Consider the following 25,048-nt stretch of genomic DNA (forward strand, 5'->3'; position numbering starts at 1 on the left):
AAACCAAATCCTTTACCTTATTCCAACATCTTTTCCATTTTCAAAAATCCACTGTAATGAGATGTTAAATATATCTTCATATTCAGGACCTAAATCCTAATAAGAAAAAGAAAGAAAATAACCTTAATAATTCACATTCACTTGATTTTATGTGTAAGCTGTCCTATAAATAACATACCTTATATGACACTTTATATAATAAAAATATATTATTCAATACAGATAAATGAAAAGAAATATAGAAAAAAGTCACCATTTCCCCACCACCCTAAGATAACCACTGTTAACATTTGCCATGCTTTTTCATTTATTTAAAAAATAAATTTAGATTATTTTTAAAAACTGCTTTTCAAGTTATCATCGTGACAAGAGTGAATTAGTCACTTTTTCTTTTTAATGGCGCACTATTTGTAGATGAACAAAATGACAAATTACTTAGACTTGGTTTCACAGCCATTTTCTCAACAAGTGAATGAAGTACGCCCATCAGTTTCAGAGAAACAACTGATTGTGTTATTCATGATAAAATTAAAGCTTTCAAATGAAGTGAAAAGTAGAATTTTAAATAACTTGCATCCATTATTATGAGCTTAACAATTTCACAGTGCTTAAAAACTTTTGAAACGAGACTGTGCTGTGATATTCACAAATGTGACTTTAGAGTATAGCATATTAAAATGTGTCAACATTTGGAAGATCTGAAATAACTAGTGACCCAATATTTTCTAAATGACCAATCATAAGCTATAAAATCTTGCGTAGGTAAAAGATCCATTCTAACTGCAAAACAGATGAAAAGGCCTTAGTATGAAAAGTATAGGTTGAAAAGTTCACTGTCATGGTTTTAAATTCTATACTACACTAATCTTTAAGAAACTATTACTTGTAGAGTTTTGATGCTGTATCTAAGAAGAGTATCTGACTTGAGAATTAAAATACTTTTCCCTGTTTTGACTACCTATCGGCGTGAGGCTAGATTTTCGTGATGTACTTCAACCAAAACAGCATCACAATGGATTGAACACTGAAACAGATATGAGAATTCAGTTGTCTTTTATTAAGCTGGACATTTAAGAGATTTGCAAAAATGTAAACCAATGCCACTTCTCACTAAATGTTTTTACTTTGGAAAATATTATTTTTCATAAAACACACTATTTATGCTTACATGTAATAAATTCATTATTCTTATTTTAAATGAATAAGTAAAATTTAAAATGTTGCTTTAATTCCTAATATGGCAAATATATATCTAAATAAATAAATACATACATATATATTCTACAAACAAATGCGATTTAGGATCATCAGTAATTTTAGGACTACAAAAGGATCCTGAAACCAGAAAGTTTAAGACGTGCTATGCGTAAGTGGATTATGTACTTTTTAAATCAAAATATTAAAAGCGAAAGTGGTGTTGTATTATACACTTTTTTTCTACTTGCTTTTTTCACAGAATGAACCAGTGTTGTCAATGTATATCAGTATAAGTATTCATGGAACAACTCCAATTTTTTCCAGCATGATAGTATTCTATTGTGTGGTTATTTTACACCATCACCCTCTCACTAATGAATATGAAATGGTTTCAATTATTTGAGTATAACAAATAATACTGTAATAAACATTCTTAAAAATTCTTTCATTCAAAATATTTATTGAGGGCCCACTATGTGCCAGGTATTTTTCTAGGACCTAGAAATGTTAGCTCTAAGCAAAAAGCCAAAATTCTCCACGCTCATAGAACTTGTATTCTATTCAAAAGTATGTCTTTATATACTTTTGGAAGTGCAAAAAAATGAATTTCTAAAAGTAGAAACAAGAAGTCACTTTATAAAATTCTTTAAAAATGTTTATATGTAATAGCTACTGCATTTTAACAACAGATTCTTCAACAGCACTGGAAATTACAATGTTCTCATTTGATCAGTTTACTCTCTAATGTTATTTTAATATATCAAATTTGAAAGTATAATAAAGAATTTTATGAAGCAAAACTAATCTTGCTAGGCATCATTACTTATGTGTAACTACTGCCAGGATTTTCAGATGCTAAAGATAACTGTAGGCTATTTGTTTTTTTTTAAGTGTGATAATTTCAGCATTATTTATAAATACAAAAAAATTTGTAGTCAATGTTAGCATTTAATTATTAAAAGATGATTTATATATGAGGTCACTTCTGTTGGATATTATTAAATTAGAAATAATCATGATGAGAGCTAAATAGCTATATACTTTAAACACTAAAATTCAACATTCAACTATCCTTAACTATGAAAGATATATACTCATATAAATAAGAACTAGAAAATAAGAAAAAGTAAATTTTGTTTAGTATTGCTTCAAAAAGTTATGCAATTATACAAGATAATTACAGGCAATTTCTGCTTTTGTTTTAATTTATTATTTTTATTGAAGGATAATTGCTTTACAGAATTTTGTTGTTTTCTGTCAACCTCGATATGAATCAGCCACAGGTATACATAGATCCCCTCCCTTTTGAACCTCCCTCCCAATAATTACTGTTTTAATTATTGTAAGTAGACACAAATCACTTTGCATATAACTAAAAATCAAACAGAACTCATATTCTCTTACTCTAAATTAGTGAAGATTAAAGCTTTGATAAAGAAACATCAAGAGAACATATTCCTGATTATATTGCATTGATCAGGATTAGATAAAGCACAAGCAATACAAGATTTTGAAAACTCCATACAACAATATTAATATGGGAAAGACTAGAGACTCTCAAGGAAATTAGAGATACCAAGGGAACATTTCATGCAAAGATGGGCTCAAAAAAGGACAGAAATGGTAGGGACCTAACAGAAGTAGCAGATACTAAGAGGTGACAACAACACACAGAAGAACTGTACAAAAAAGATCTTCATGACCCAGATAACCATGATGGTGTGATCACTCACCTACAGCCAGACATCCTGGAATGCGAAGTCAAGTGGGCCTTAGGAAGCATCCCTACGAAGAAAGCTAGTGGAGGTGATGGAATTCCACTTGAGCTATTTCAAATCCTGAAAGATGATGCTGTGCAAGTGCTGTGCTCAATATGCCAGCAAATCTGGAAAACTCAGCAGTGACCACAGGATTGGAAAAGGTCAGTTTTCATTCGAATCCCAAAGAAAGGCAATGCCAAAGAATGCTTAAACGACAACACAATTGCACTCATCTCACATGCTAGCAAACTAATGCTCAAAAATCTCCAAGCCAGGCTTCAACAGTATGTGAACTGTGAACTGCCAGATCTTCAAGCTGGATTTAGAAAAGGCAGAGGAACCAGAGATCAAATTGCCAACATCCGCTGGATCATTGAAAAAGCAAAAGAGTTCCAGAAAAACATCTACTTCTGCTTTACTGACTATGCCAAAACCTTTGACTGTGTGAATCACAACAAACTGTGAAACATTCTTCAAGAGATGGGAACACCAGACCACCTGACCTGCCTGCCTCCTGAGAAATCTGTATGCAGGTCAGGAACCAACAGGTAGAACTGGACATGGAACAACAAATTGGTTCCAAATCAGGAAAGGAGTATGTCAAGGCTGTATATTGTCACCCTGCTTATTTAACTTATATGCAGAGTACATCAGGAGAAATGCTGGACTGGATGAAGCACAAGCTGGAATCAAAATTGCCGGGAGAAATATCAATAACCTCAGATATGCAAATGACGACACCACCCTTAACGGCAGAAAGTGAAGAAGAACTAAAGAGCCACTTGACGAAAGTGAACGAAGAGAGTGAAAAAGTTAGCATAAAACTCAACATTCAGAAAACTAAGACCATGGCATCTGGTCTCATCACTTCATGGTAAATAGATGGGGAAACAATGGAAACAATGACAGACTTAGTTTTTTTGGGCTCCAAAATCATTGAAGATGGTGACTGCAGCCATGAAATTAAAAGACGCTTGCTCCTTGGAAGAAAAGTTATGACCAACCTAAACAGCATATTAAAAAGCAGAGACATTACTTTGCCAACAAAAGTCCATCTAGTCAAGGCTATGGTTTTTCCAGTAGTTATGTATGGATGTGAGAGTTGGACTATAAAGAAAGGTGAGAAGAACTGATGCTTTTGAACTGTGGTGTTGGAGAAGACTCTTGAGAGTCCCTTGAACTGCAAGGAGATCCAGGCAGTCCAACCTAAAGGAAATCAGTCCTGAATATTCTTTGGAAGGAATGATGCTGAAACTTCAATACTTTGGTCACATGAGGCAAAAAACTGACTCATTTGAAAAGATTCTGATGCTGGGAAAGATTGAAGGCAGGAGAAGTAGGCGACGACAGAGGATGAGATGGTTGGATGCCATCACCAACTCAATGGACATGAGTTTGAGTAAACTCCAGAAGTTGGTGACGGACAGGGAGGCCTGGCGGGCTGCAGTCCATGGGGTCACAAAGAGTCGGACACGACTGAGTGACTGAACTTGACTGACACAGAGCTGAAGACCTTGTGTTAATTCCTGTTTGTAATATATTGGTTTTTGAAAAGGATTTTGTACTCATTTAGTTCCTTTCAAAGACTGTATCCTTCAAAGATACAAACAAGATACCACCCTTGAAAGATGTGGATATTTAAAAAATCAATGAAGTATATACATTGTATTTAACTTGTATTTACATATACATTTTTCAGTTTCTATTCCATGCAGTATGCAGTATTTTATGACATTTTTTCATTATTATACAGAACTTGAAAAATTAGACTATAAACATATTTCAAGTAATGCAAAAATACATGAATTTCTAAGTTTACTTGCTGCGTAATTTAAATATAAAAATGGAGGCTAAAGATTATAAATAGCATGAGTGCCCTCATTAATTATCCTTAAAAACAAACATAACAGCTCAAATTAGCAAGGAGAGCTAATCTAATAAGTTAAATATGTAGAAGAATGAAGAGCTTAACACTTCCAGTTATAAAACAGTAGAAGGATAGAAAAAGGTATGTGTTGTTATTTTTCCATTTTCTGTTCTCCTTTCCTATGTAAATACCCCTGGATATCCAACCACTACCTGGAATTCAACAGAACCATGGAATGTTCCTTTATAATATACATTTTAAAAAACAAATGATAATTTATTTAAAACTTTCATTTAAGATTTAACAGTCTGAATTCTTAAATAAGCCATTACTTCCACAAATATTTGACACAGTACATAGTGTCATAAAATGGAATTTTTGTAGAAGTAAAAGTTGAATTTTTTTCTGGCATATGAGAATTAAAAACAGTTCATGCTAACACTGTCGCATACAGCATCTACCTGATTTTAAGTCTGAAGTGTTTTATTCACTTTTTGGAGCCACTTGGAAAGCTGTAATGCAAGGGGTAAGCCAATTTTTTTGGCAAAGGGCAGACAGTAAATATTTTAAGCTTTGCAACATATACACTTCTGGTCTCTGTCACTTACATATTTTTAATGCAATTTTTAAAAATGTTGTAAAACCTCAGCAGGCCATACAAAACCAGGCTCATGAGCTGCAGTTTGCCCATCCTCGAGGTAAGGCATTCCTGTATCATAAAACACCCACTTTCAAGTAACTGATGACAAAACTCAGGAGGAAATCAAGTTTTTAATTTTTAAAGTAGGTCTATTATTAACATAATTACTTGTCACTATTTATTTATAGGCAACAGTTCAGCTAACACACAGCTGACAGCATCACAGAAATTTTTCTAAATTGAAAGGAAGTTTTCCTAAATCTTTAACAAATTAAATCTATTTTAATACATTGTAATTGATTCCCAATTACAAATTTACTTTATTTTCAAAATAACTAGCTGAAACGTGTAATTTAAAAACACATATCAGATGCTTTGAACTTGGATTACAGTTTCAAAGCACAAAAATAATACTGCTTCACGTAAAAGATTCAGTTCATTAAAGAAAGCAGCAAAACAAACGGAAGGGAAAAGATAGTGGTGCAGGGGAAAGTGAAGCCAACCTTAAAAATCTACCGGATAAAGTTCACAAATGGATAATTTGCATGACAAAAATAGGTATGTGGCTTTAGTGAATATTTTGGTGGCTCAGTGGTAAAGAATCTGCCTGCAATGAAGGAGACACAGCAGGAGCCACAGGTTCGATCTCTGCATCAGAAAGATCCCCTGGAGAAGGAAATGGCAACCCACTCCAGTATTCTTGCCTGGAAAATCCCATGGACAAAGGAGCCTACTGGGCTACAGTTCATGGAGTCTCAAAAGAGTCAGACATGACTTAGCGGCTAAACAATACACATTAGATGCTACTTTTAAATTATGTAAAACATGACACACAGAAATTAATAGTGAGTATGATTTAGTTCTTAATGGTTCAGTGGAAAGTTGATCTTTTACTTCCAGGAATAATGGAAGAATATGGTCTTTAGAACACAAGAGGCCTGGAATCAGATCATGACTCCACTACTGAATTGCTGTATGTATAACCACAAGAGGACATTAAGAGAATATAAGTCATGTAGGGAGATGCATATACTTTGTTCACTTCTTCAGATTCTCAACCCTATTCAGGGTCAGTCTCTTGACCACTCAATATGAGGGCATGGGTTATAAACCCAGCTCTTCCATCTAAGAGGCAAAATAGTATAGTGAAAAGAGCAGATATTTTGATTCTATTCACAGTTCCATCACTTACCAGCTGGATGACCTAGTTATTAAACCTCTCTGAGCTTTCTTTTCTTTGTAAAGGTGAGTCTGAAACCACCTACCTTGTTGCACCTCTGTGAAATCAAAGGTAGCATACAGAAAGTACCAGGACAAATTACCCTTGAAACACTATAACCATTATGAAAGGCATTAATTCATTCCAATTTTTTAGGATACCTATTTTTCCACAAAGACACAATCTTATTAACAGTGATTAACGTTCCAAGTTAGCCCATAAAAATTTATTCAACCCATAATTTGGCATATTTGCAATCTTCTTTTCTATTATATTCTTCACAAATCTTAAAACATATTGTGTTTAAAATTAAACAGGTCTTAAAAGTGACCTAGGAAATGAACCACCATTCATTTCATCATTCTATTGCTATGCTATCATACAAAGCTCCTATTATTTAACTTTGCATCTATGTCTTCATGAAAATATAGTGCCACGTATTTCCTAAATGTTCCACCAGAGGGACCTCTTAACTTTTCACAAATCAAAACTAGATTTCAACCTCAAAAATGATGAATAAAAAGCTCCAAAAAAACACGGTAGGAGTAAAAAAAAAAAAATGTTAAAGTTATTTAAATTAATTGTCACATTTATTTAAATTTTCTTTGAAGGAGAAAGTGAGAGAAATAAAAAAAACAGAATGTAAAGACTCAAAGTGAAAAAAGTTTTTACTGAGACTTATTCATTCATTTTGGGATTCCCTGGTGGCTTGGTGGTAAAGAATCTACCTGCCAGTGCAGGAGACCTAGGTTCAGTCCCTGGGTCGGGAAGATCCCCTGCGGAAGGAAATGACAACCCACTCCAGCATTCTTGACCGGGAAATTCCATGGACAGAGAATCCTGGTGGGCTACAAAATCCACAGGGTCACAAAAGAGTTGGAGATGACTTAGCAACTAACCAATTCATTCCTTTTACTCCATCAAACATTTACTTAAAATGCACCAGATGCTGGGGAAAAATTAGCTTACAGCATAGGAGTTCTACACATTTTCTAGCTCATTTATTCCTGAATGCAAAAACTTAATTGTGTTGCAGATGAAACAACGGTAGGAGTACATAAAAGGTACAATAGCTCTCTCTCCATAAGCAGAAAATCTACAATATACATATGGCCGTCATTGTTTGATACCAGAATTGTAGTGGGATTCTTCCATATTTACGTTAGAACTTGGGTAAAATAAAATAGGTTGTGCTAAAATTATCATTACAAATTAGAAAGTACTCTGGTAATATATTTCAAAACTATTAACAAAAGTTCTTTGAACAAGTGATTTCCTTCCTAGGACTATTTCCTAAGAAAATAATCACAAAATCAAATACTATAATGCAAAATTAGCATGCTTTCATAATACTGAAATCCCACAACCCAGGACAATAAAAACACGTAAAGAAATATTATTCAGTAATAAAAAGGAACAGTTTTTAAAAGCCTGAACAATGACATAGGAAAATGCTAACAATTTTCAGGAAAAAATATCAGTATTTATAACATTTATACTGATACTAATTTCGGGGGGAAATGTAAGACTAGAGAAACATGGACCAAAATGAGTGGCTAACTTTAGGTGGTGAATCTGAAATGCACTTTTCCTTTTATTTTCTACATGAGTTAAATCATAAGCATGGAGTAATGTTATATTGGGGAAAAAAAAAAAAGAAGCCTTACTGAAAACAGCACCTAAGCTTTTATCTAGACCATAAAATTTTCTTTGGAAAAATTCCTGTTTAAGGTTTTTCTTTTAGTAGCAGTCCAAACTGCATCTTTGATGATAACAAGTTGTATCAGATTTCACAGCAACTAAAAACCTGAAAAAGAAACTCCAAAAAGAATACACACACCCCCAAAATGTATAACAAAAAGGATATTATCTACATAAAGTAACTATTTAACTAATTAAGAAATTAATCCAAAATCTTTTGTAAAAATACACATTATATGTTCTACTAAATTTCTTTTTTAAAAAGGCAAAACCTAATCTGAAACATAAAACAGTTCCAGAGAAAAAATATGAAGATCTTTTAAGACTGGAATTCACTATCATCATTATTAAAAAAAGAAAGAAAACAAAAACTCAATACAGACAGTTCCCTACTCAACTCACGAAGGGGTGCTTCTAGTAACGTCTTTGCTGCCAGACTTTAATAGAACTAGTCTTTTGCACCCACTGCTGCTTGGCTTAGACTTCAACCTTTCCCAACTCTGGTTCTGGGTCCCTTCTTTTTTACCTTATCCAGTCAAATGGCTGGGAAGGGGAAAAAGATGCAGTTAATCACCTTTCCGTACCAACCCCTGACTCCTCCAGCTCCAACCTGACTACCGATGAAGACTTCTCCTGTTCCCAAGCCCTATCCCATCTATTTAGTCCTTCCTTCGAACACAATTCAGTAGACTTAAAGAATCTCAGGGTTCTTGTGAAAAGTAACTTAATCCTATCCCAGGAATTTATGACCAATGATAGCACATATCTGATATCTGGGCCATTACCACTCTCAAGAGAGTCAAGTGAAGTGAAAGCTGCTCAGCCATGTCCAACTCTTTGTGACCCCATGGACTATACAGTCCATGGAATTCTCCAGGCCAGAATACTGGAGTGGGTAGCCTTTCCCTTCTCCAGGGGATCTTCCCAACCCAGGGATCGAACCCAGGTCTCCTGCACTGCAGGCAGGTTCTTTACCAGCTGAGTCACGAGAGAAGCCCAAGCCACAAGCCAAGCCAAGAGAGAGTCAACTGGGGGGGAAAGGGGGGAAATCAAGAGGGACTCATTGGTTGGGACCAGTCTTTCCTACTGCTAAAAGTAAAAACACTTTTACTTGCAGGCTTTGGATTCCCATATGTTCTGCCCTTTTCCTGGACTATTTGACTCTGTGTTCCCTTTAGCCTACTCAATCCAATCCTATCTTTTCCTTCACCTGCATAATTCGTCTAGCAATTCTTCCACTCTTTAAGACAGAGCCTCGTAATCATAAGCCCTCCTTATTTAGACCTTTTTGGATCCTGATCCTTCAGCTATCCCAACTATTAGCTACTACACTCTCCACAAGTTTACCTGTCATTAATGTTGTCATCTAGGCCACAATTGAAAATGAAGGAGAGAATGAGGTTGACAGACAAAATCTGCAGCATGTTAGAGAAAACTCTCTCCAGAATGACACTGGCTTAGTTAGGAAACACACACAAAAAAGAAATAAAATTTATTGGAAGTTAATATAACCATCAGGAACTGAGCTAGGTATTTTATACTTTCACTTAAGTCCTCCCAACAACTCTGATGGTCATTAACGACAACGGTCCAACTTTCACACTGAGACACAGGTACAGAGAAGTAAGGGGACTTTACCGAGACGCAAAGCTTCTACCTGCCAGCGCTACAATTTGAGTCAACATCTACTCCTCATCATGCTATACTGTCTTAACATCTTTTGTGTATCTACATGTAAGTTATGAATTAAGTTAAAAACTAAGTCCATATTTCTCTTTTTTGACAAGCATATCATGGGAGATTGCCACCAAAACTTTGCTGAAAGCTTTAGAACTATACAATGTTCTAAATTTAAAAACAAGACATCAGCAAAACAGCTGAATAGGAAGCCCCTGATCCTCCTTTCCTGCTAGAGACACAAATTCAACAATACACAGATTAATTCCCTTTGTATGATAAGAAACCCAGAAACCAGTTAAGAGGTTCTTGCATCCCAAACAAGTACAAAGCCAGCTGCATGAAAGTAGATTTGTAACACTCACTCACTGGAGCCCCTGCCCCTGGCACAGCATAATGTGACTGGGAGAAAATTCCCAACTCCTGGCTTCTCCTTGAGCAGGGAAAAAGAAGACTGGAGTATCTGTCTAAATGTTCAGACTTTTGGGGGGCCACCAGAGGGATGAGGTTCTGTCGTGCTTGATTCTAGGCACTAATAGGTCAAAGGGCACCAGGTTGGGGACCACCAAGAACGAAGGCACTGAACTAGCACACACCGGCCACTGCCGCTGCCTGCAGCCCAGTGCAAAATAAGTGTTAGAAAACCCCAACTCCTCATGTCTCCCTGAGGAGGGAAAGAGCTGGAACGTGTGTCCAACGTTTCAGTTTCTCACGGAGCTACCCAAAGGACTGGTTTCTGTATGACCTGTTTCAAAATACGGAGACCTGACATGGTCTAGATGCCTGGAGGCTGCTGAAAATAAAAAGGAGCTGGGCAGCTTGCTGTTGCTCCAGAGGACCCGCAGTACACCAGACAGACACCGGAGGGAGCAAGAGATTAAGGCTCCTATAGAAAGAAACCTGCACAGTTTTCTTGTTCGTTTGACTATTAACTGAAGTACAGATTTTGTTCAAATTTCACAAAATCTTATATCAGTGCCCATTATTTGTTTTCATACTTCATTCAAGATCCCACATTGTCTTTAGCTGCACTGAGCAGCTTCAGCTGCATTTAACAAATTCTGATAAAATCTCTTTTCATTTTTATTCTGTCATGCATATTTTCTAATTTTCCTTGAAGTGGGACTTCTCTGTGGCTCAGATGGTAAAGAATCTGTCTGCAAGGCAGGAGACCTGTGTTTGATCCCTGGGTTGGGAAGATACCCTGGAGGAGGAAACGGCAACCCACTCCAGGATTCTTGCCTGGAGAATCCCGTGGACAGAGAAGCCTGGCGGTCTATAGTCCATGGGTGTCGCAAAGAGTCGGACACAACTCTTTTCTTGAATTAGCTCCTTAGATACATCCATCATTTAAAAGTGGACATTACCAAATACATGGGATTTTTAAAGTATCTTTGGTATTAATTTCTCATTCTGATATTAACTTCTCATTTAAATGCTCTCTTCTCTGCAATCGCCCTCTGCGCTTTTTCAGTCTTCTAACTTTATTGAGGCTTTCAATGGCTAAGTCAAAATTTCTCTTGGTATATGTCACATTGCACTTGAAAATACGTGGGTTATTTTCAAATATCTTTTGATAGATTTCTAACATAATTCCATGGTGATAAGAGAACAGATCCTGTTTTTCAATACCTTCAGATCATGAAATTTTGTACTTTGTTTTACGTTTCTGGATATGTTCCAGTGTCTCCTGATTTATAATCTATGGGAACCTGAATAGAATTTGTATCCCACTGTTGTGTGAAAATTGTATAAATCTTAATTATGCTGAATTAGTTCATAGTGCTTTCCAGATCTACTATACTCTTCTACTTTTCTGTCTACTCATTCTATTATTAACTTTTGAGAGTTTGATACTGAAATTCCAACTAAAAATTTATGTACTAGAAAAAATAATTGTAATATATAGTGGAATTATTAAAAAAAAGAAGAAACCTGCAAAACCTCTCTAGTTGGGAATATACACCCACATATCCACAATAAAGATTTGAGGAGACCCAGCATATCTGAGCTCACCGGTAAAGGTCTTCCCCTGCATGAAGGCAGTTCTTAAAGACTGGGAGATGTGGTTTTCAAATGCAATATCCCAAAACAAAGTAACAAGGCACACAAAAAGAAACAAGGAAACACAGCCCAACTAAAACAACAAAATAAATCTCCAGAAACTGACCCTAAAGATACTGAGGTATATGAATTATCCAATAAAAATTTTATAGCAAACTGGCATCACTGAGCTCAGGAAAACAACATATAAGTAAAATGAGAATATCAAGAGAGAGAAAATACTAAAAAAAAACCAACAGGAACTCTGGAGCTGAAGAATACAACAACTGAATTGAAAAATTCACAGCATGGGTTCAGCAGCAGTCTTAAATCAATCAGAACAAAGAATCAAGGAACTAAAAGATAAGTCATTTAAAATTATCCAGTCAGAGGAAGAAAAGAGAAAGAAGAGTGAAGAAAGCTTAAGGGACTTACGGAACATCATCAATTGGACCAGTATATGCATTATAGAAGTCCCGGAAGGAGAAGTGTGAAAGGAGTAGGAAGTTTATTTGAAGAAGTAATAACCAAAACTTTCTAATCTGGGGAAAGAAATGGACATTCAGATATAAGAAACCCAATAATTTCTTATGGGATACAGTAAAAGCAGTTCTAACAGAGAATTTCACAATGGTAAATGCCTACATTAAAAAAGAAAGATCTCAAATAACCAATCTCTACACCTCAGAGGAAAAAGAATAAATTAAGCCCAAAGTTAGCAGAAGGAAACTATAGGAATTAGAGCAAAAACAAAATAGAAAATAGAAGGAAAAACAAAACAAAGATGTGGTTTTTTAAAAGATAAGCGAAATTAACAAACCCTTAGTTAATAAAAAGAGAAAGAAGACTCAAACAAAATCAGAAATGAAAAAGGAAGGGGCCTTACTGCTGGCTCAGTAGCAAAGAATTCATCTGCCAATGCAAGAGACACGGACCGGTTCAATCTCTGAGCCAGGAAGAGCCCATATCTGCAGAGCAACTAAGCCAGTGCACCACAACGACTGTGCCCTTATGCTGCAACGACTGAAGCCCACTCTGCAACGAGAAGCCATGTACACCAAAACTAGAGAGTAGGCCCTGCTCGTTGCAACTAGAGAAAAGCACGCAGAGCAACGAAGGCCAGCAAAGCCAAAAACAATAAAATAATTTTTTAAAAAGAGAAGTGAAAGAGATTTTTAAGATTGATGTCAGAGAAATAGAAAGGATTTTAAGAGACTACTATGGACAATTATTTGTCAACAAACTAGATAACAGAAAAAAAATGGATAAATTCCAGAAACATATAGCCTATCAAGACTAAATAATGAAGAAAAAATCTGAACGGACCTATAACTAGTACAGAGACTGAATCAATAAACAAAAGCCTCCCAACAACGTTTGAGATTCAATGGCTTCACTGGAGAATTTTGCCAAATATTTAAAAAAAAATTAACATTTAGCCTTCTCAAAGTCCTCCACAAAACTTAACAGGGAACACTTTCACACTCATTTTATGAGGTCAGCATTACTCTTACATCAAAGATGCTTCAAGAAAGGAAATACAGACCAACATCCCTGATGAATATAGACATAACTCGTCAACAAAATATTAGCAAAGTGAATTAAATAGCATATTAAAAGGATCAAAAGTGGGATTTATTCCAAGAATGAAAGGACAGTCAAACACACAAAAGCCAATCAATGTGACACATCACACTAACAGAAGGAAAAATCATGTGATAATTTCAATAAATACAGAAAGAGTATTTGACAAAATTCAACACCTTAAATGATTAAAAACACCTGATAGACTAGAAAGAGAAGCAAATTACTTCAAAACAATAAAAGCCATACATGAAAAGCTGATGACTAATATATTTTTATTATTATTTTTTCTAATATATTTTTAATCATGAAAAACTGAGGTTTTCCCTCGGAGACCAGGAATAAGGCAAACATGTCCATTGTTGTCATTTCTATTCAATACAGTAGAGCAATTAGGTGGGAAAAGAAAATAAATGGCATACAAATTTGAAATGAAGAAGTAAAATTTTATCTGTTTGCAGATAACATGATTGTATACATAGAAAACCCTACAGACTCCACCAAAAAAAAAAAAAAAAAGTTAGAACTTAAGTAAATTCAGCAAAGGTGTGGGACCAAAAAAAAAAAAAAACCACATACAAAAAGAAACTGCATTTCTATACATAAAAATGAACAACCAGAAAAATTTTAAAATCTCATCTACAAAAAGCATCAAAAAGAATAAAATACTTAGGAATAAACATTATCTAGAAGGCAAGAGATTTACACACTAAAAGCTACAAAGCACCGCTACAAGAAATCTCAAGACACAAATAAGTGAAAAGACATCCTGGCTTCGTGAACTGGAAGACTTAATATTGCTAAATGTCCAACTACCCAAAGCAATCTACAGATTCAATGCAATTCCCATCAAAATCTCAATAGCAGTTGTCTTTTTTTTCCAGAAATAGAAAGATCAATACTATAATTTATATGGACCTACAAAGAATCCCAAATAGCCAAAATAATATTAAGTAAGAAGAACAAAAGTGGAGGCCCCATATTTCTGATTTCAAAGCACATCATAAAGTTACAGTAATCAAACAGTATGTTGCTGGCATCAAAACAGACATATTAGACCAATGGAATAAAACGGAGACACTCTCACATTGATGGTCAACTGATTTCAACAAGTGTGCTAAGAACACACAATAGGAAAAGGATAGTTTCTTTAAAAAAACAGTACTGAGAAAACTGGATTTCCACATGTAAATGAATGAAACTGAAGCTTTTCAACTCAATATGGATTGAAGACTTAAACATAAGACATGAAACTATAAAACTTTTAGAAGAAAATATAGGTAAATACTTCATGACACTGGTCTTAGTGATGATTTTTAAATTATGACTTGGCAATAATTTTCTGGATATGACACCAAAAGCACAGGTAGCCAAAGCAAAAAGAGACAAGTGGGACTACATCAAACTAAAATGCTTCTGCCCAGCAAAGGAGACAATCAACAGGGCGTAAAGGCAATTTGTGGAATGGGAGAAAACATTTACAAACCATCTGATAAGGGTTAATATCCAAAAATAAATAAAGAACTTGAAGATGAAAAGATGCTTGATATCACTAATCAGATCAAAAGCAAATCAAAACCACTGTGAGATATCACTTTACACCTGTTAGGATAGCCATTATTAAAAAAACAAACCAAAACCAAAAGAAAACAAAAGTATTCAAGGATATGGAGAAAAGGGAATCCTTGTAAACTGTGGGCTTCCCAGATGGTGCTAGTGGCAAAGAATCCACCTGTCAATGCAGAAGATGTAAGAGACGCAGGTTCAATCCCTGGGTTGGGAAGATCCCCTGGAGGAGGACATGGCACCCCACTCCAGTATTCTTGCCGAGAGAATCCCATGGACAGAGGAGCCTGGCGGGCTACAGTCCATGGGGTTTTAGAGTCAGACATGACAGAGTGTCTGAGCACACACGCACACTGTAAACAGTTGGTAGGAATGTAAAATGGTGCAGCCACTAAGAAAATCAGTATGGAGGCTAATAAAAAAAATTAAAAATAGAACTATTATATGTTCCAGCAATCTCACTTTTGGGTATTTATCAAAAGAACTGAAAACATGATCTAAGAGATATTTGCACTCCTATGTTCACTGCGGTATTATTCACAATAGTCAAGAAGTAGAAACAGCTAAATGCCCACCAACATATCAATGGATACAGAAAATGTGGCGTATATACAGTAGAATATTATTCAACTTAAAAGAAAAAAAAGGAAATTCTGCCATCTATTACACCATGAATGAACCTTGAGGGCACTGTGTTAAGCGACATTAGCCAGTTACAGAAAGACAAATACTGCATGATTCCATTTATATGAGGTTATCTACCACAGTCAAGCTCGCAGAAGCAGAGAGTGGGATGGGGTGGCTAGGGACTGGGAGAAGGAAAAGGGGAGCTTGTGCAGTGGGCTCAGAGACTCAGTAACGCAAGCTGAGAAAGCCTGAGACCCGCCGCACGACGACGCACTCACAGTGAACAATGCGCACTCTGCGGGAGACTTCATGTTATGTGTTCCTTACCACAATTACAGCGAAGTCTCTATGACATGACTTGTTCTCAAGGAATGGATGCCAACTTTTAGGGATTAGTATTTCCATCTGCAAGTACTCACCTCTTTATGGAACCGGACTAACATCGAGCTCCCTAGTATGATCTTCAAACTCCACTCTCCCCTCTTTAGGAATCAGAGTGACACTTCTCCATCTTAACCTTCTAGTACCTTTCCTTTCATTTAAGATTTCCTAAACATTATTCACAGTCATATAGAAAAATGCATCTGCAAGTTCTCTTAGAACCATGAAATCAAATTATTACAGGGCAGAAGGACTGAAATAAATGACAATGGTTAGATGTTTACTTCCTTTCTTATGTACTACTTACCTACCTCAATTTCTTTCTCACCAATGGTATTTGTACCCTTTCCAAACTACTGTGCATTCTCTTATAAGAAAGTGCTTTAAAACAAAACAGTTGAGTAATTCTGCTTTCTCTATCTGGTCACATTACACCAAACAGCAGGCCCAAAGTTTTAACAGTAAAAGTAATCAAATGCATCATACAGTAAATAAAAATTATAATAATTTATATTAACTTTAAGAATAGAGCTATTAAAATTCTAATTTCACTGCTTACTTTCAAATATGCAGCTGCCTCTTGAACAGAAAGTGTTCTCTGACTAGAACTGCCACATTCATGATCTCCTGAAAAGATTAGCATATTAATTTTGAATCAGTACTGTTAAACAAAAGAAAACAAATATAATTAATCAAAAGTTTTTATAAAATACACAATTACAGATTGTATTATTATAATCGTTAAATAAAGAAGATAAACACTCTTAAATTGTCTAGAAAAAACTTCCAATAGGCAATATAAACAAGTATTTTTACATAAACCACAACCTTTATATGCATTTCAATCTACATAGAAACACACCTTCCTTTCATATTCACAAGAAATTGTCAGCCAGGGGTAAGAGCCAAGTAGTGCTCACTGATGCCTACTCATAGGTCTTGGTGCAAAGAAAGCCCTCTATGCATGTGTTTTTCAAGGGGGAAAATTCATTGTGCTAACTTGTACATCTATTACTAAAGCTAATAATTCAAGACTCAAGTAAATCTGAATTAAAATGTCCATTTTGGAGTATTACTAAGCCGACTTTTAACAAGGCGTGTGCAAAACTTAAAAACATATTATAACACAGATCAACAGGGAAATTAGATAGAAGTTTCTAGCTATAATCAGGTGTACTACATACAAAAGTTTGGGAAAACTACACTTTGCTTTTCTCATAGCTATTTTTAAGAGAATACAAAGCTTTATTCACCCCACCAGGCTCTCTATGGTTATGAGATGTCAATTATCCTTACAGTGAACTTCAATTTTATTTCTCCTACTATTTCTTTCAAGTACTTAAAAAAATTTTTTTAACGTAAAAGAGTAATAGTTAAAGTAAAATTTTTGGCAAATTTTTCTATCATAAAAGCAACCATATTCCAACTTTATAAATTTTGTTCCAGATTTTAATGGTCATAGTTGTAAAACAAGAATACCTAATAGATGAACCAAAAATAGTCTTCAAACTTTATAATCCATCCTCAGAGATTCCGATTCCACAGATCTATAGCAGAGGCTGGCAAACCCAAAGACCGACGGTGGCCTACCACCAGTTTTTATAAATGAAGTTTTATTGGAACACAGCCACACTCCTTCACTTATGCATTATCTATGGCTGCTTTCATGCTGTAACAGCAGAACTGAGTAGCTGTGACAGAGACAGTCTAGCCCACAAAGCCCAAAAATTTACTATCTGGCCCCTTCACAGATAAAAACTTTGCAGACCCCTGCTCTACAGGAAGGTATCTGTATCTTTAAAAGCACTCCAGATTATGTTGATCTAAGACACTTCATAAAAAACTGTTATAGAAACAACTGTAGAACCTTGTATTATAGGAGCAATATCAGGAATTCCATGTAGATTATATACTCTATTTCTGGGTGCTACAGCTACCAAATTAATGTCATTAGTTTGCAGCATATGTATGTAACAGTCCATCAGTCAATGCAAAAAAATGCTTTTAATGATATACACAGAATTATTAGCCAAAAACACTGACCAGAATTAAAGAACTAACTTCCTCCTCCCAAAAAAAACCTTGGTGAGAGGATGGGAAACTATCCAGATTCTAAATGCCTCTACTGGACCAGAGAAGTTCCACATTTCCCTACTGGGCTTCTACAAAAGATCTGGTTTCTACAAAAGGACTTACTACATACAAAAGTTTGGAAAATTACATTTTTCCTTCCTTGTAACTGTTTATAGGAAGAGAATCCAAAGTTTCTTCTTTCAGATTATATGTAAAGTGAAACGACTTAAAAGATAATAAACAAGGTGGCTACTACAGCTTACAGATGCTAAACTTGATGCCAATTCACTTCTCTTGTTCTAACTGCAGATATGCTGCATATGAGAATTTTCAGACTTACTTAGAGCAGAATATGAGGAAAACGCAACGTGTCAGGAGAAAGAAATTCTGTAATCTATTTACTTTACCCAAAGAAACGACACCTATACCTCCAGCAAAAGAAAATCTGTACTTTTATATTAGATCTATGATTTTAAATTGCTGCTTACTCAATTCAATTGATATACAAGCTTTCAGAATTCTGTTACTATCAGTGCAATAAAAAAAAGTGATAACTTATATAATACAGTATATATCTATATTTCATCGTATACATATGTCAGGCAGGATAAAGGCCTTGATTAAACATATCTATACAAATAAAAACCCACTCCCTACAGGGCGTAAAAACTTATAAAGAGAAAATATCCACATGTATGTAACATAACAACACTGAATTTAGGAAAAACCATTTCTATTGCTGTCACATGCTATATATACAAATTAATTTTCAAAACATTTTTACATACTATGAATGTTGAGACAATTACCTGCAAGCTGTGCCAATCGATCATGAAGCTTGTATAAAGTGTTCATCATAAGATTTTTCTCACTTTCCTAAATTTAAAAGAAAAACATTATAAAATATCTGATCCTAAGGGAAAATGCACCAAATAATAATCTTTGTTTGAAAAGAAAAATAGTAAATAAATTTAAAAATCACAGAAGCTACTTAATATGAAAGACAAATTCATCTTTAACCAATGGCTACCATATTTTAAAGAAACCTTAACCTAACAATCTAAACTATCTAAATATTCTTTCTACTTTCTTGAGGATGATTGGGATATTGGCACTAACCTTAGTGCCAGAAAAGGTCTCCTATAAAACAAACTCCCCCCACCATCAAAGCAAGGCTCCCAGTTCCCCTCTACTATACAACGCAAGGTTATGCATATTGACTGTTTTCTTCATGTTTTGTTTTAACCTGACAACCACACAATGTCAACCAACCTGACATTTTTGATTAACCTTCAAACCACTCTGAGGCTCCCACAGTGGCCGTGCATACGCTTATGAACCATTAAAGTGAAACAAGAATTTAATGAGCATCTATAACCCTGAATATTCACTGGAAGGACTGATGCTGAAGCTGAATCTCCGATACTTTGGCCACCTAACATGAAGAGCTGACTCACTGGAAAAGACCCTGATGCTGGGAAAGATTGAAGGCAGGAGAAGAGGGAGACAAGAGGACGAGACGGTTGGATGGATCGCCAACTCAAAGGACGTGAGTCTGAGCAAGCTCCAGGAGATGGTGAAGGACAGGGAAGCCTGGCGTGCTGCAGTCTATGGGGTTGCAAAGAGTTGGACACAACTGAGTGACTAAACAACAACTGGGAGTTAAGAACTGTCCTCAGAAAAGCGAGAAATCCATGCCAACAAGATGATTCCTGTACTTAAGGGCAAAAAACATACTAAATGTTATATTATAGTTGCAAACAAAGTACAATGTAAATACAGAAGACAGAGGGGTGGGAAGATCCATTTATAGAAGAGGGAATATCTGAACAGGGCTTCATACAAAGAATAGAATTGACCAGCATTCCAAGCATAGACCTGAAAGCATAAATGCTTTGGTTATATTTCTTACATAACCAGTAGCCAACTTTGACTCAGCAAACTCCTGAAAAAGTAGTTTGGAATCAATAGTTAGAGAGCCCTAGCATATTGACTGTTTTCTTCATGTTTTGTTTTAACCTGATAACCACACAATGTCACCCAACCTGACATTTTTGATTAACCTTCAAACCACTCTGAGGCTCTTTGAAGGCTCTCTTCAAACCACTTTGAAAACAAAGAGTTTGACTTCATCCTGAACATTTAGGAGAAGAAAAGTAAAACAGAAATTTGTATCAGGAATATTATTCTGACCATATGAAAGGAAACCAGAGTGGAGACTCCGGCAACACCTAAGCACCCTCTCAAGAAGGCTAAAGCAATGAGACCTCAATTTAAGAGTAATCACAATTAACAGAAACAGACATAAACAATGGAGGAGGGTAGGTTAGAAGAGGGGGTAAGAATAGCTTATCAAACTATTTGGAAAAAATGCATGATTCATGAGGGGTTATGTCTTTATGATTTCCTTTCTCCTGAAGTTTCTGACAAAACAGGATTATTGGATAAATGTGACCAGGAACAAATTCATACGGATATAAAAAGCTAGGAAAGTAAAGTTCATATGCCCAGTGACATACAATCACATCCATTTATTTTCACGCTGTATATTCAAGGACAGAAGGCACAAGTTTGCACACTATGCATGGCATACTTTTGTCAATGACTCTTTAATGAGTGACAGGAAGAAGAAAATTCATCAGAGGAGCCACAGTCCTACTAGCAGAGTCCCTGGTTTTACGTGAGTCGGTTGATAGAGATAAGTGACAATCCTTCAGCAAACTACTTGCTTCTCAAGTAGCAAGTAGCAAACTATTTGCTTTTCCCGTTTGCTTTTTCACCCCGTCAACTCTATCTCAATTAAGATTCTGAATCAAGTCAGTTCTTATCAAATAAGATTAAAAATCCAAACTAAACATCAGACATCAAAAAGTAACTGCAGGGACTGAAATACAGGATTCTGAAAGCTATGCATCTGTGATAGATTAAATCACAAAATCACTTTTAATAAATATGTTCAATATAGTAAGATGAGGTGTCCCACTGATTGTGTTGATTACAGACTTGATATATAAAACCAAGGTAAATCTGACTAAGCTTTGGTACTAAAATAGCTGAGAATTTTCAGTCTCTCTCCTCTCTTATCTGGGAAAGAAACTGATTTTTTGCTTTACATGTCTTGATCATGCCCATTCCCACACCCCTTTCAAAATCAAAACTAAATCCAAAAATTTGACACTGTTCTCTGTGATTATATCTTTAATGAACATCAGAGGCCTGGGAATAAATGTCATCTTTCCTTCCATTCACATCTGTTAACACTGGACTAGACAAGCAGGACTATAAGAAAGCTGAGAGCCGAAGAATTGATGCTTTTGAACTGTGGTGTTGGAGAAGACTCTTGAGAGTCCCTTGGACTGCAAGGAGATCCAACCAGTCCATCCTAAAGGAGATCAGTCCTGGGTGTTCATTGGAAGGACTGATGTTGAAGCTGAAGCTCCAATACTTTGGCCACCTGATGCAAAGAGCTGATTCATTGGAAAAGACCGTGATGCTGGGAAAGATTGAGGGCAGGAGGAGAAGGGGACGACAGAGGATGAGATGGTTGGATGGCATCACTGACTCAATGGACATGGGTTTGGGTGGACTCCGGGAGTTCATGATGGACAGGGAGGCCTGGCGTGTTGCGATTCATGGGGTAACAAAGAGTCGGACACAACTGAGCGACTGACCTTAACTGAACTGAGACAAGTAGAAAAAATAACAAAATGTAATCATATGTAACTGAATCTCATACTGGATAACATATATGCTATTATAGTCTCATACAAAGAATTTAAATACCCCAAAATCTCGACTATAATTTTTTCAAGAATTATTTTTCCAGTGGCAACTCATTCAAAATGACCATCTATATATTACTACAAAGGTGTCAAGCGCCATCCAAATGATCAACTAAATTATGATCTGAATAGTTTTTATGGAATATTTTATTAATGGGAACAAATCAGCTTTGAAGAGTAGAAAGGCTTTGGTTCAATCATCTTTAGCACCATTATGCTAAACTAGAGGTAAACCTGAAAGGTCTGTATATTAAATTCCAAAGTTACTTTCTTAGAGAAACTTATATTGGGTCATAGTTTCATTATAAACTTCTTCCATTCTGTCTGCTTTTCAAACTCTTTTCAAACTCTCTTCTAATTCTTGGCTTGAAGTGTGTCTACTGATCAACCTGAAAACCAGTTAAAGATCTACAAACAAATCCATATTTAAAGTAAGCTTTCAAAAGTAACCTTTCATTAGCAAAAATAGCTTTTAATTTGAAATATTAATAGCTACCTTTTAATTGTGTATTTTGGTAAGCTCCAGATTTTCTTTTAGTCATATAAATCATTCTCTCAAGCAAATCTCATTCTCTGAATCAATCATTCTGATTCGTAGGAGGAAAAGTCAAACTATAGGATGACTCCACCAAATTTTCTCATATAGTGTCACCTTTAAATATTCCCCTCTTCTATCTCAGCCAACTGTCTCTAAGATATTTTCTGTATTTGTATCAAGTCCTTAATTAAATGATAATAACGGATTTTAATCACTTAGCACAGTGCCTCACACAGAATAAACACTTAATATAAGTGAATAGCCATTATCTTCATTATAATTATTACTATTATTCAGAGGTTAGGAACTTCAGGTTCCTCCAAGTGGAAAATTATACAGAAGAAAACAGTCTTGCATTTTCAATCTTCAGTGAGTATATACTGCAAATTTAAACTAACATAGCAGTGTTAATCTTAATATCATAACTGATCAAGTCAACTTAAAAAAAAGTATCGTCACAATAAAATTCTACTGAAAATAATCAATACTAACAATCTAAAGTTGCAGTCTATAGATCTGATTTCACATTATTACATATCCTTCAGTACAACGTTTTCCATACAGGTCTATCTATATTACTGTCAGTTCCTATAATAATAAAACAACAACAAAAAATAACAACTAATTGTGTATTATAATATAAACTCAAATGTCACAACCTTTGTATTGCCTATACTCATGATGCGCAAGTGAAAAATATTTCCACGTAACACTTAGGTTAAAATTAATATTATAAATCCTTTAAAAAGAAAAGGAATCATAAATAGGTTGCATAAGACTCTAAATCCTTTGCTTCCTGACAGTTGAAAAGGCCTGCCAATGAGCAAAAAATCCAAAGAGAATAAAAGAAGAGCAAAATCTCCTAGAGTATCCAACAACTAAGAAAACACACACACACTTTAAAGGCTAAGTCCAGATCCCCAGATGACATGCCCCTGCCATTTTACTTTGCGATTAGCTTTTATCTTAAAATGATAAACAGTTCCGCTCTTTGGAGAAAATCTGTGTCAGATTTAATTACACTATAGAAAAGGAATACTCAAAAATAACAAAATGCCTCAGCATAAAAGAACCTTTAAAATTCCTATTGTCAGCTGATATTCATCCTAATACTTTTATCATAAAAAACATGACATAAAGTATCAGTATTAAGATTTTTTACTTACTTGTATGTTTCCAAATGTTTCATCAAAGGGGTTTTTTACTATCAAGGAAAGAAAAAGAGAGAACTGTTAGTATCATTTAAGAATCCCCCTAACCAAGCCCTCAGAAATGCTAAAACGTAATCTGCTAAAACTGAACGTAAACATGCAAACAAAATACAAACAAACATGATAGCAAAGGTTAGAGAACTAATTTTTCAGACTTACTGTATTTACCATTCTATGATTTTGTCGTTTGCTCTATAATAATTAAGAGCAGGTGCTCTGGTCTCAGACTTGGTTCCAGTCCTAGCTCTACTGCTTGCTGGCAGAGTGACCTTGTACTACTATCTACCTGGCCACTCTAGGTTGTCGTTTCCCCTTCTGTAAGGGAAGGATGCAATGACACCCACTCTATACACGTGTTGGGAGTAAGTGAGATAGACCATATGAAATGCTCGATACAGTGTCACCTATGAACACTGCTATTAACGGCTTCATTTTGGCTCCTTAACTTGGCTTCTCTTCAAAATACAGAAGTCAGTCACTACTGGAGGAAACATGCAAGATGCTTTAAAGTTGAGTCATTTATTTAGAATTCTTACTTCCAGTGATTAAAAGACAAACTTGCCTAGCCCTTGCTAACATCTGAGAAAGTGTCAAGAAACATACACACACATCAAAATAGCTAAGGATTAGGTCTCAATATTAAACAACTTATTTCTAATAAATATTATAAAGAAAGGATTTACCATTTTCCATCCAGACTCCGTACATCCATCCTTCCCCACAAGATTCAAACAAGTTTATGGCTGAATATTATATAGCACTTTTCTAGTTATTATTTAGAATCTCCTCCTTACCCTCTACTTTAAAATTATATGCAAAAATGTTCAAAGATTTCAGATTCCTGGATCTCTGTAAGTCAGGACACAACTAAGACTAACTGAGCCTACAAAGTCGTTCACACTGACCAGGTTTCCTTTCTGAGGGGCTTTTCTATTTTTATTTGAGAAAACAGGAAGTCCCATAGGAACCAGGAACTACGTGATTCTAAGAAAGTTTACGTGTGAGACCAGTTTAAATAAAAAAATACAATTAAAAAAGGGGGGGAAAACATAGTCTGCTATCATCTTAGAAAGATTTGATAATGAATTTTCAGACAGCATTTTTCTATAAAGCAATAGGGTTTTCATGCTGAGAAAAATTTTTTAAAAACAAAAGATCAAAAGTACTCAATAGGAAATAGGA

General features: G+C 35.3%; 1 protein-coding gene across 2 annotated transcripts in view; it reads right to left on the bottom strand.

The window, feature by feature from the left end:
• The window catches only part of LEMD3 (LEM domain containing 3), a 69,731-nt gene that overhangs the window by 12,313 nt on the left and 32,370 nt on the right, over window positions 1-25,048 (bottom strand). For both annotated transcript variants that reach the window (XM_065934699.1, XM_065934700.1), the window contains exons 2-5: window positions 23,822-23,859; window positions 19,145-19,211; window positions 16,822-16,889; window positions 17-96 (exon numbers count right to left, since the gene is read on the bottom strand). In XM_065934699.1, coding sequence (XP_065790771.1) covers window positions 17-96; window positions 16,822-16,889; window positions 19,145-19,211; window positions 23,822-23,859 — 253 coding nt within the window. The remainder of the gene's footprint in view (window positions 1-16; window positions 97-16,821; window positions 16,890-19,144; window positions 19,212-23,821; window positions 23,860-25,048) is intronic.

The sequence above is a fragment of the Muntiacus reevesi genome, chromosome 4, assembly GCF_963930625.1.
Source record: "Muntiacus reevesi chromosome 4, mMunRee1.1, whole genome shotgun sequence".
NCBI classification, from domain to species: domain Eukaryota; kingdom Metazoa; phylum Chordata; class Mammalia; order Artiodactyla; family Cervidae; genus Muntiacus; species Muntiacus reevesi.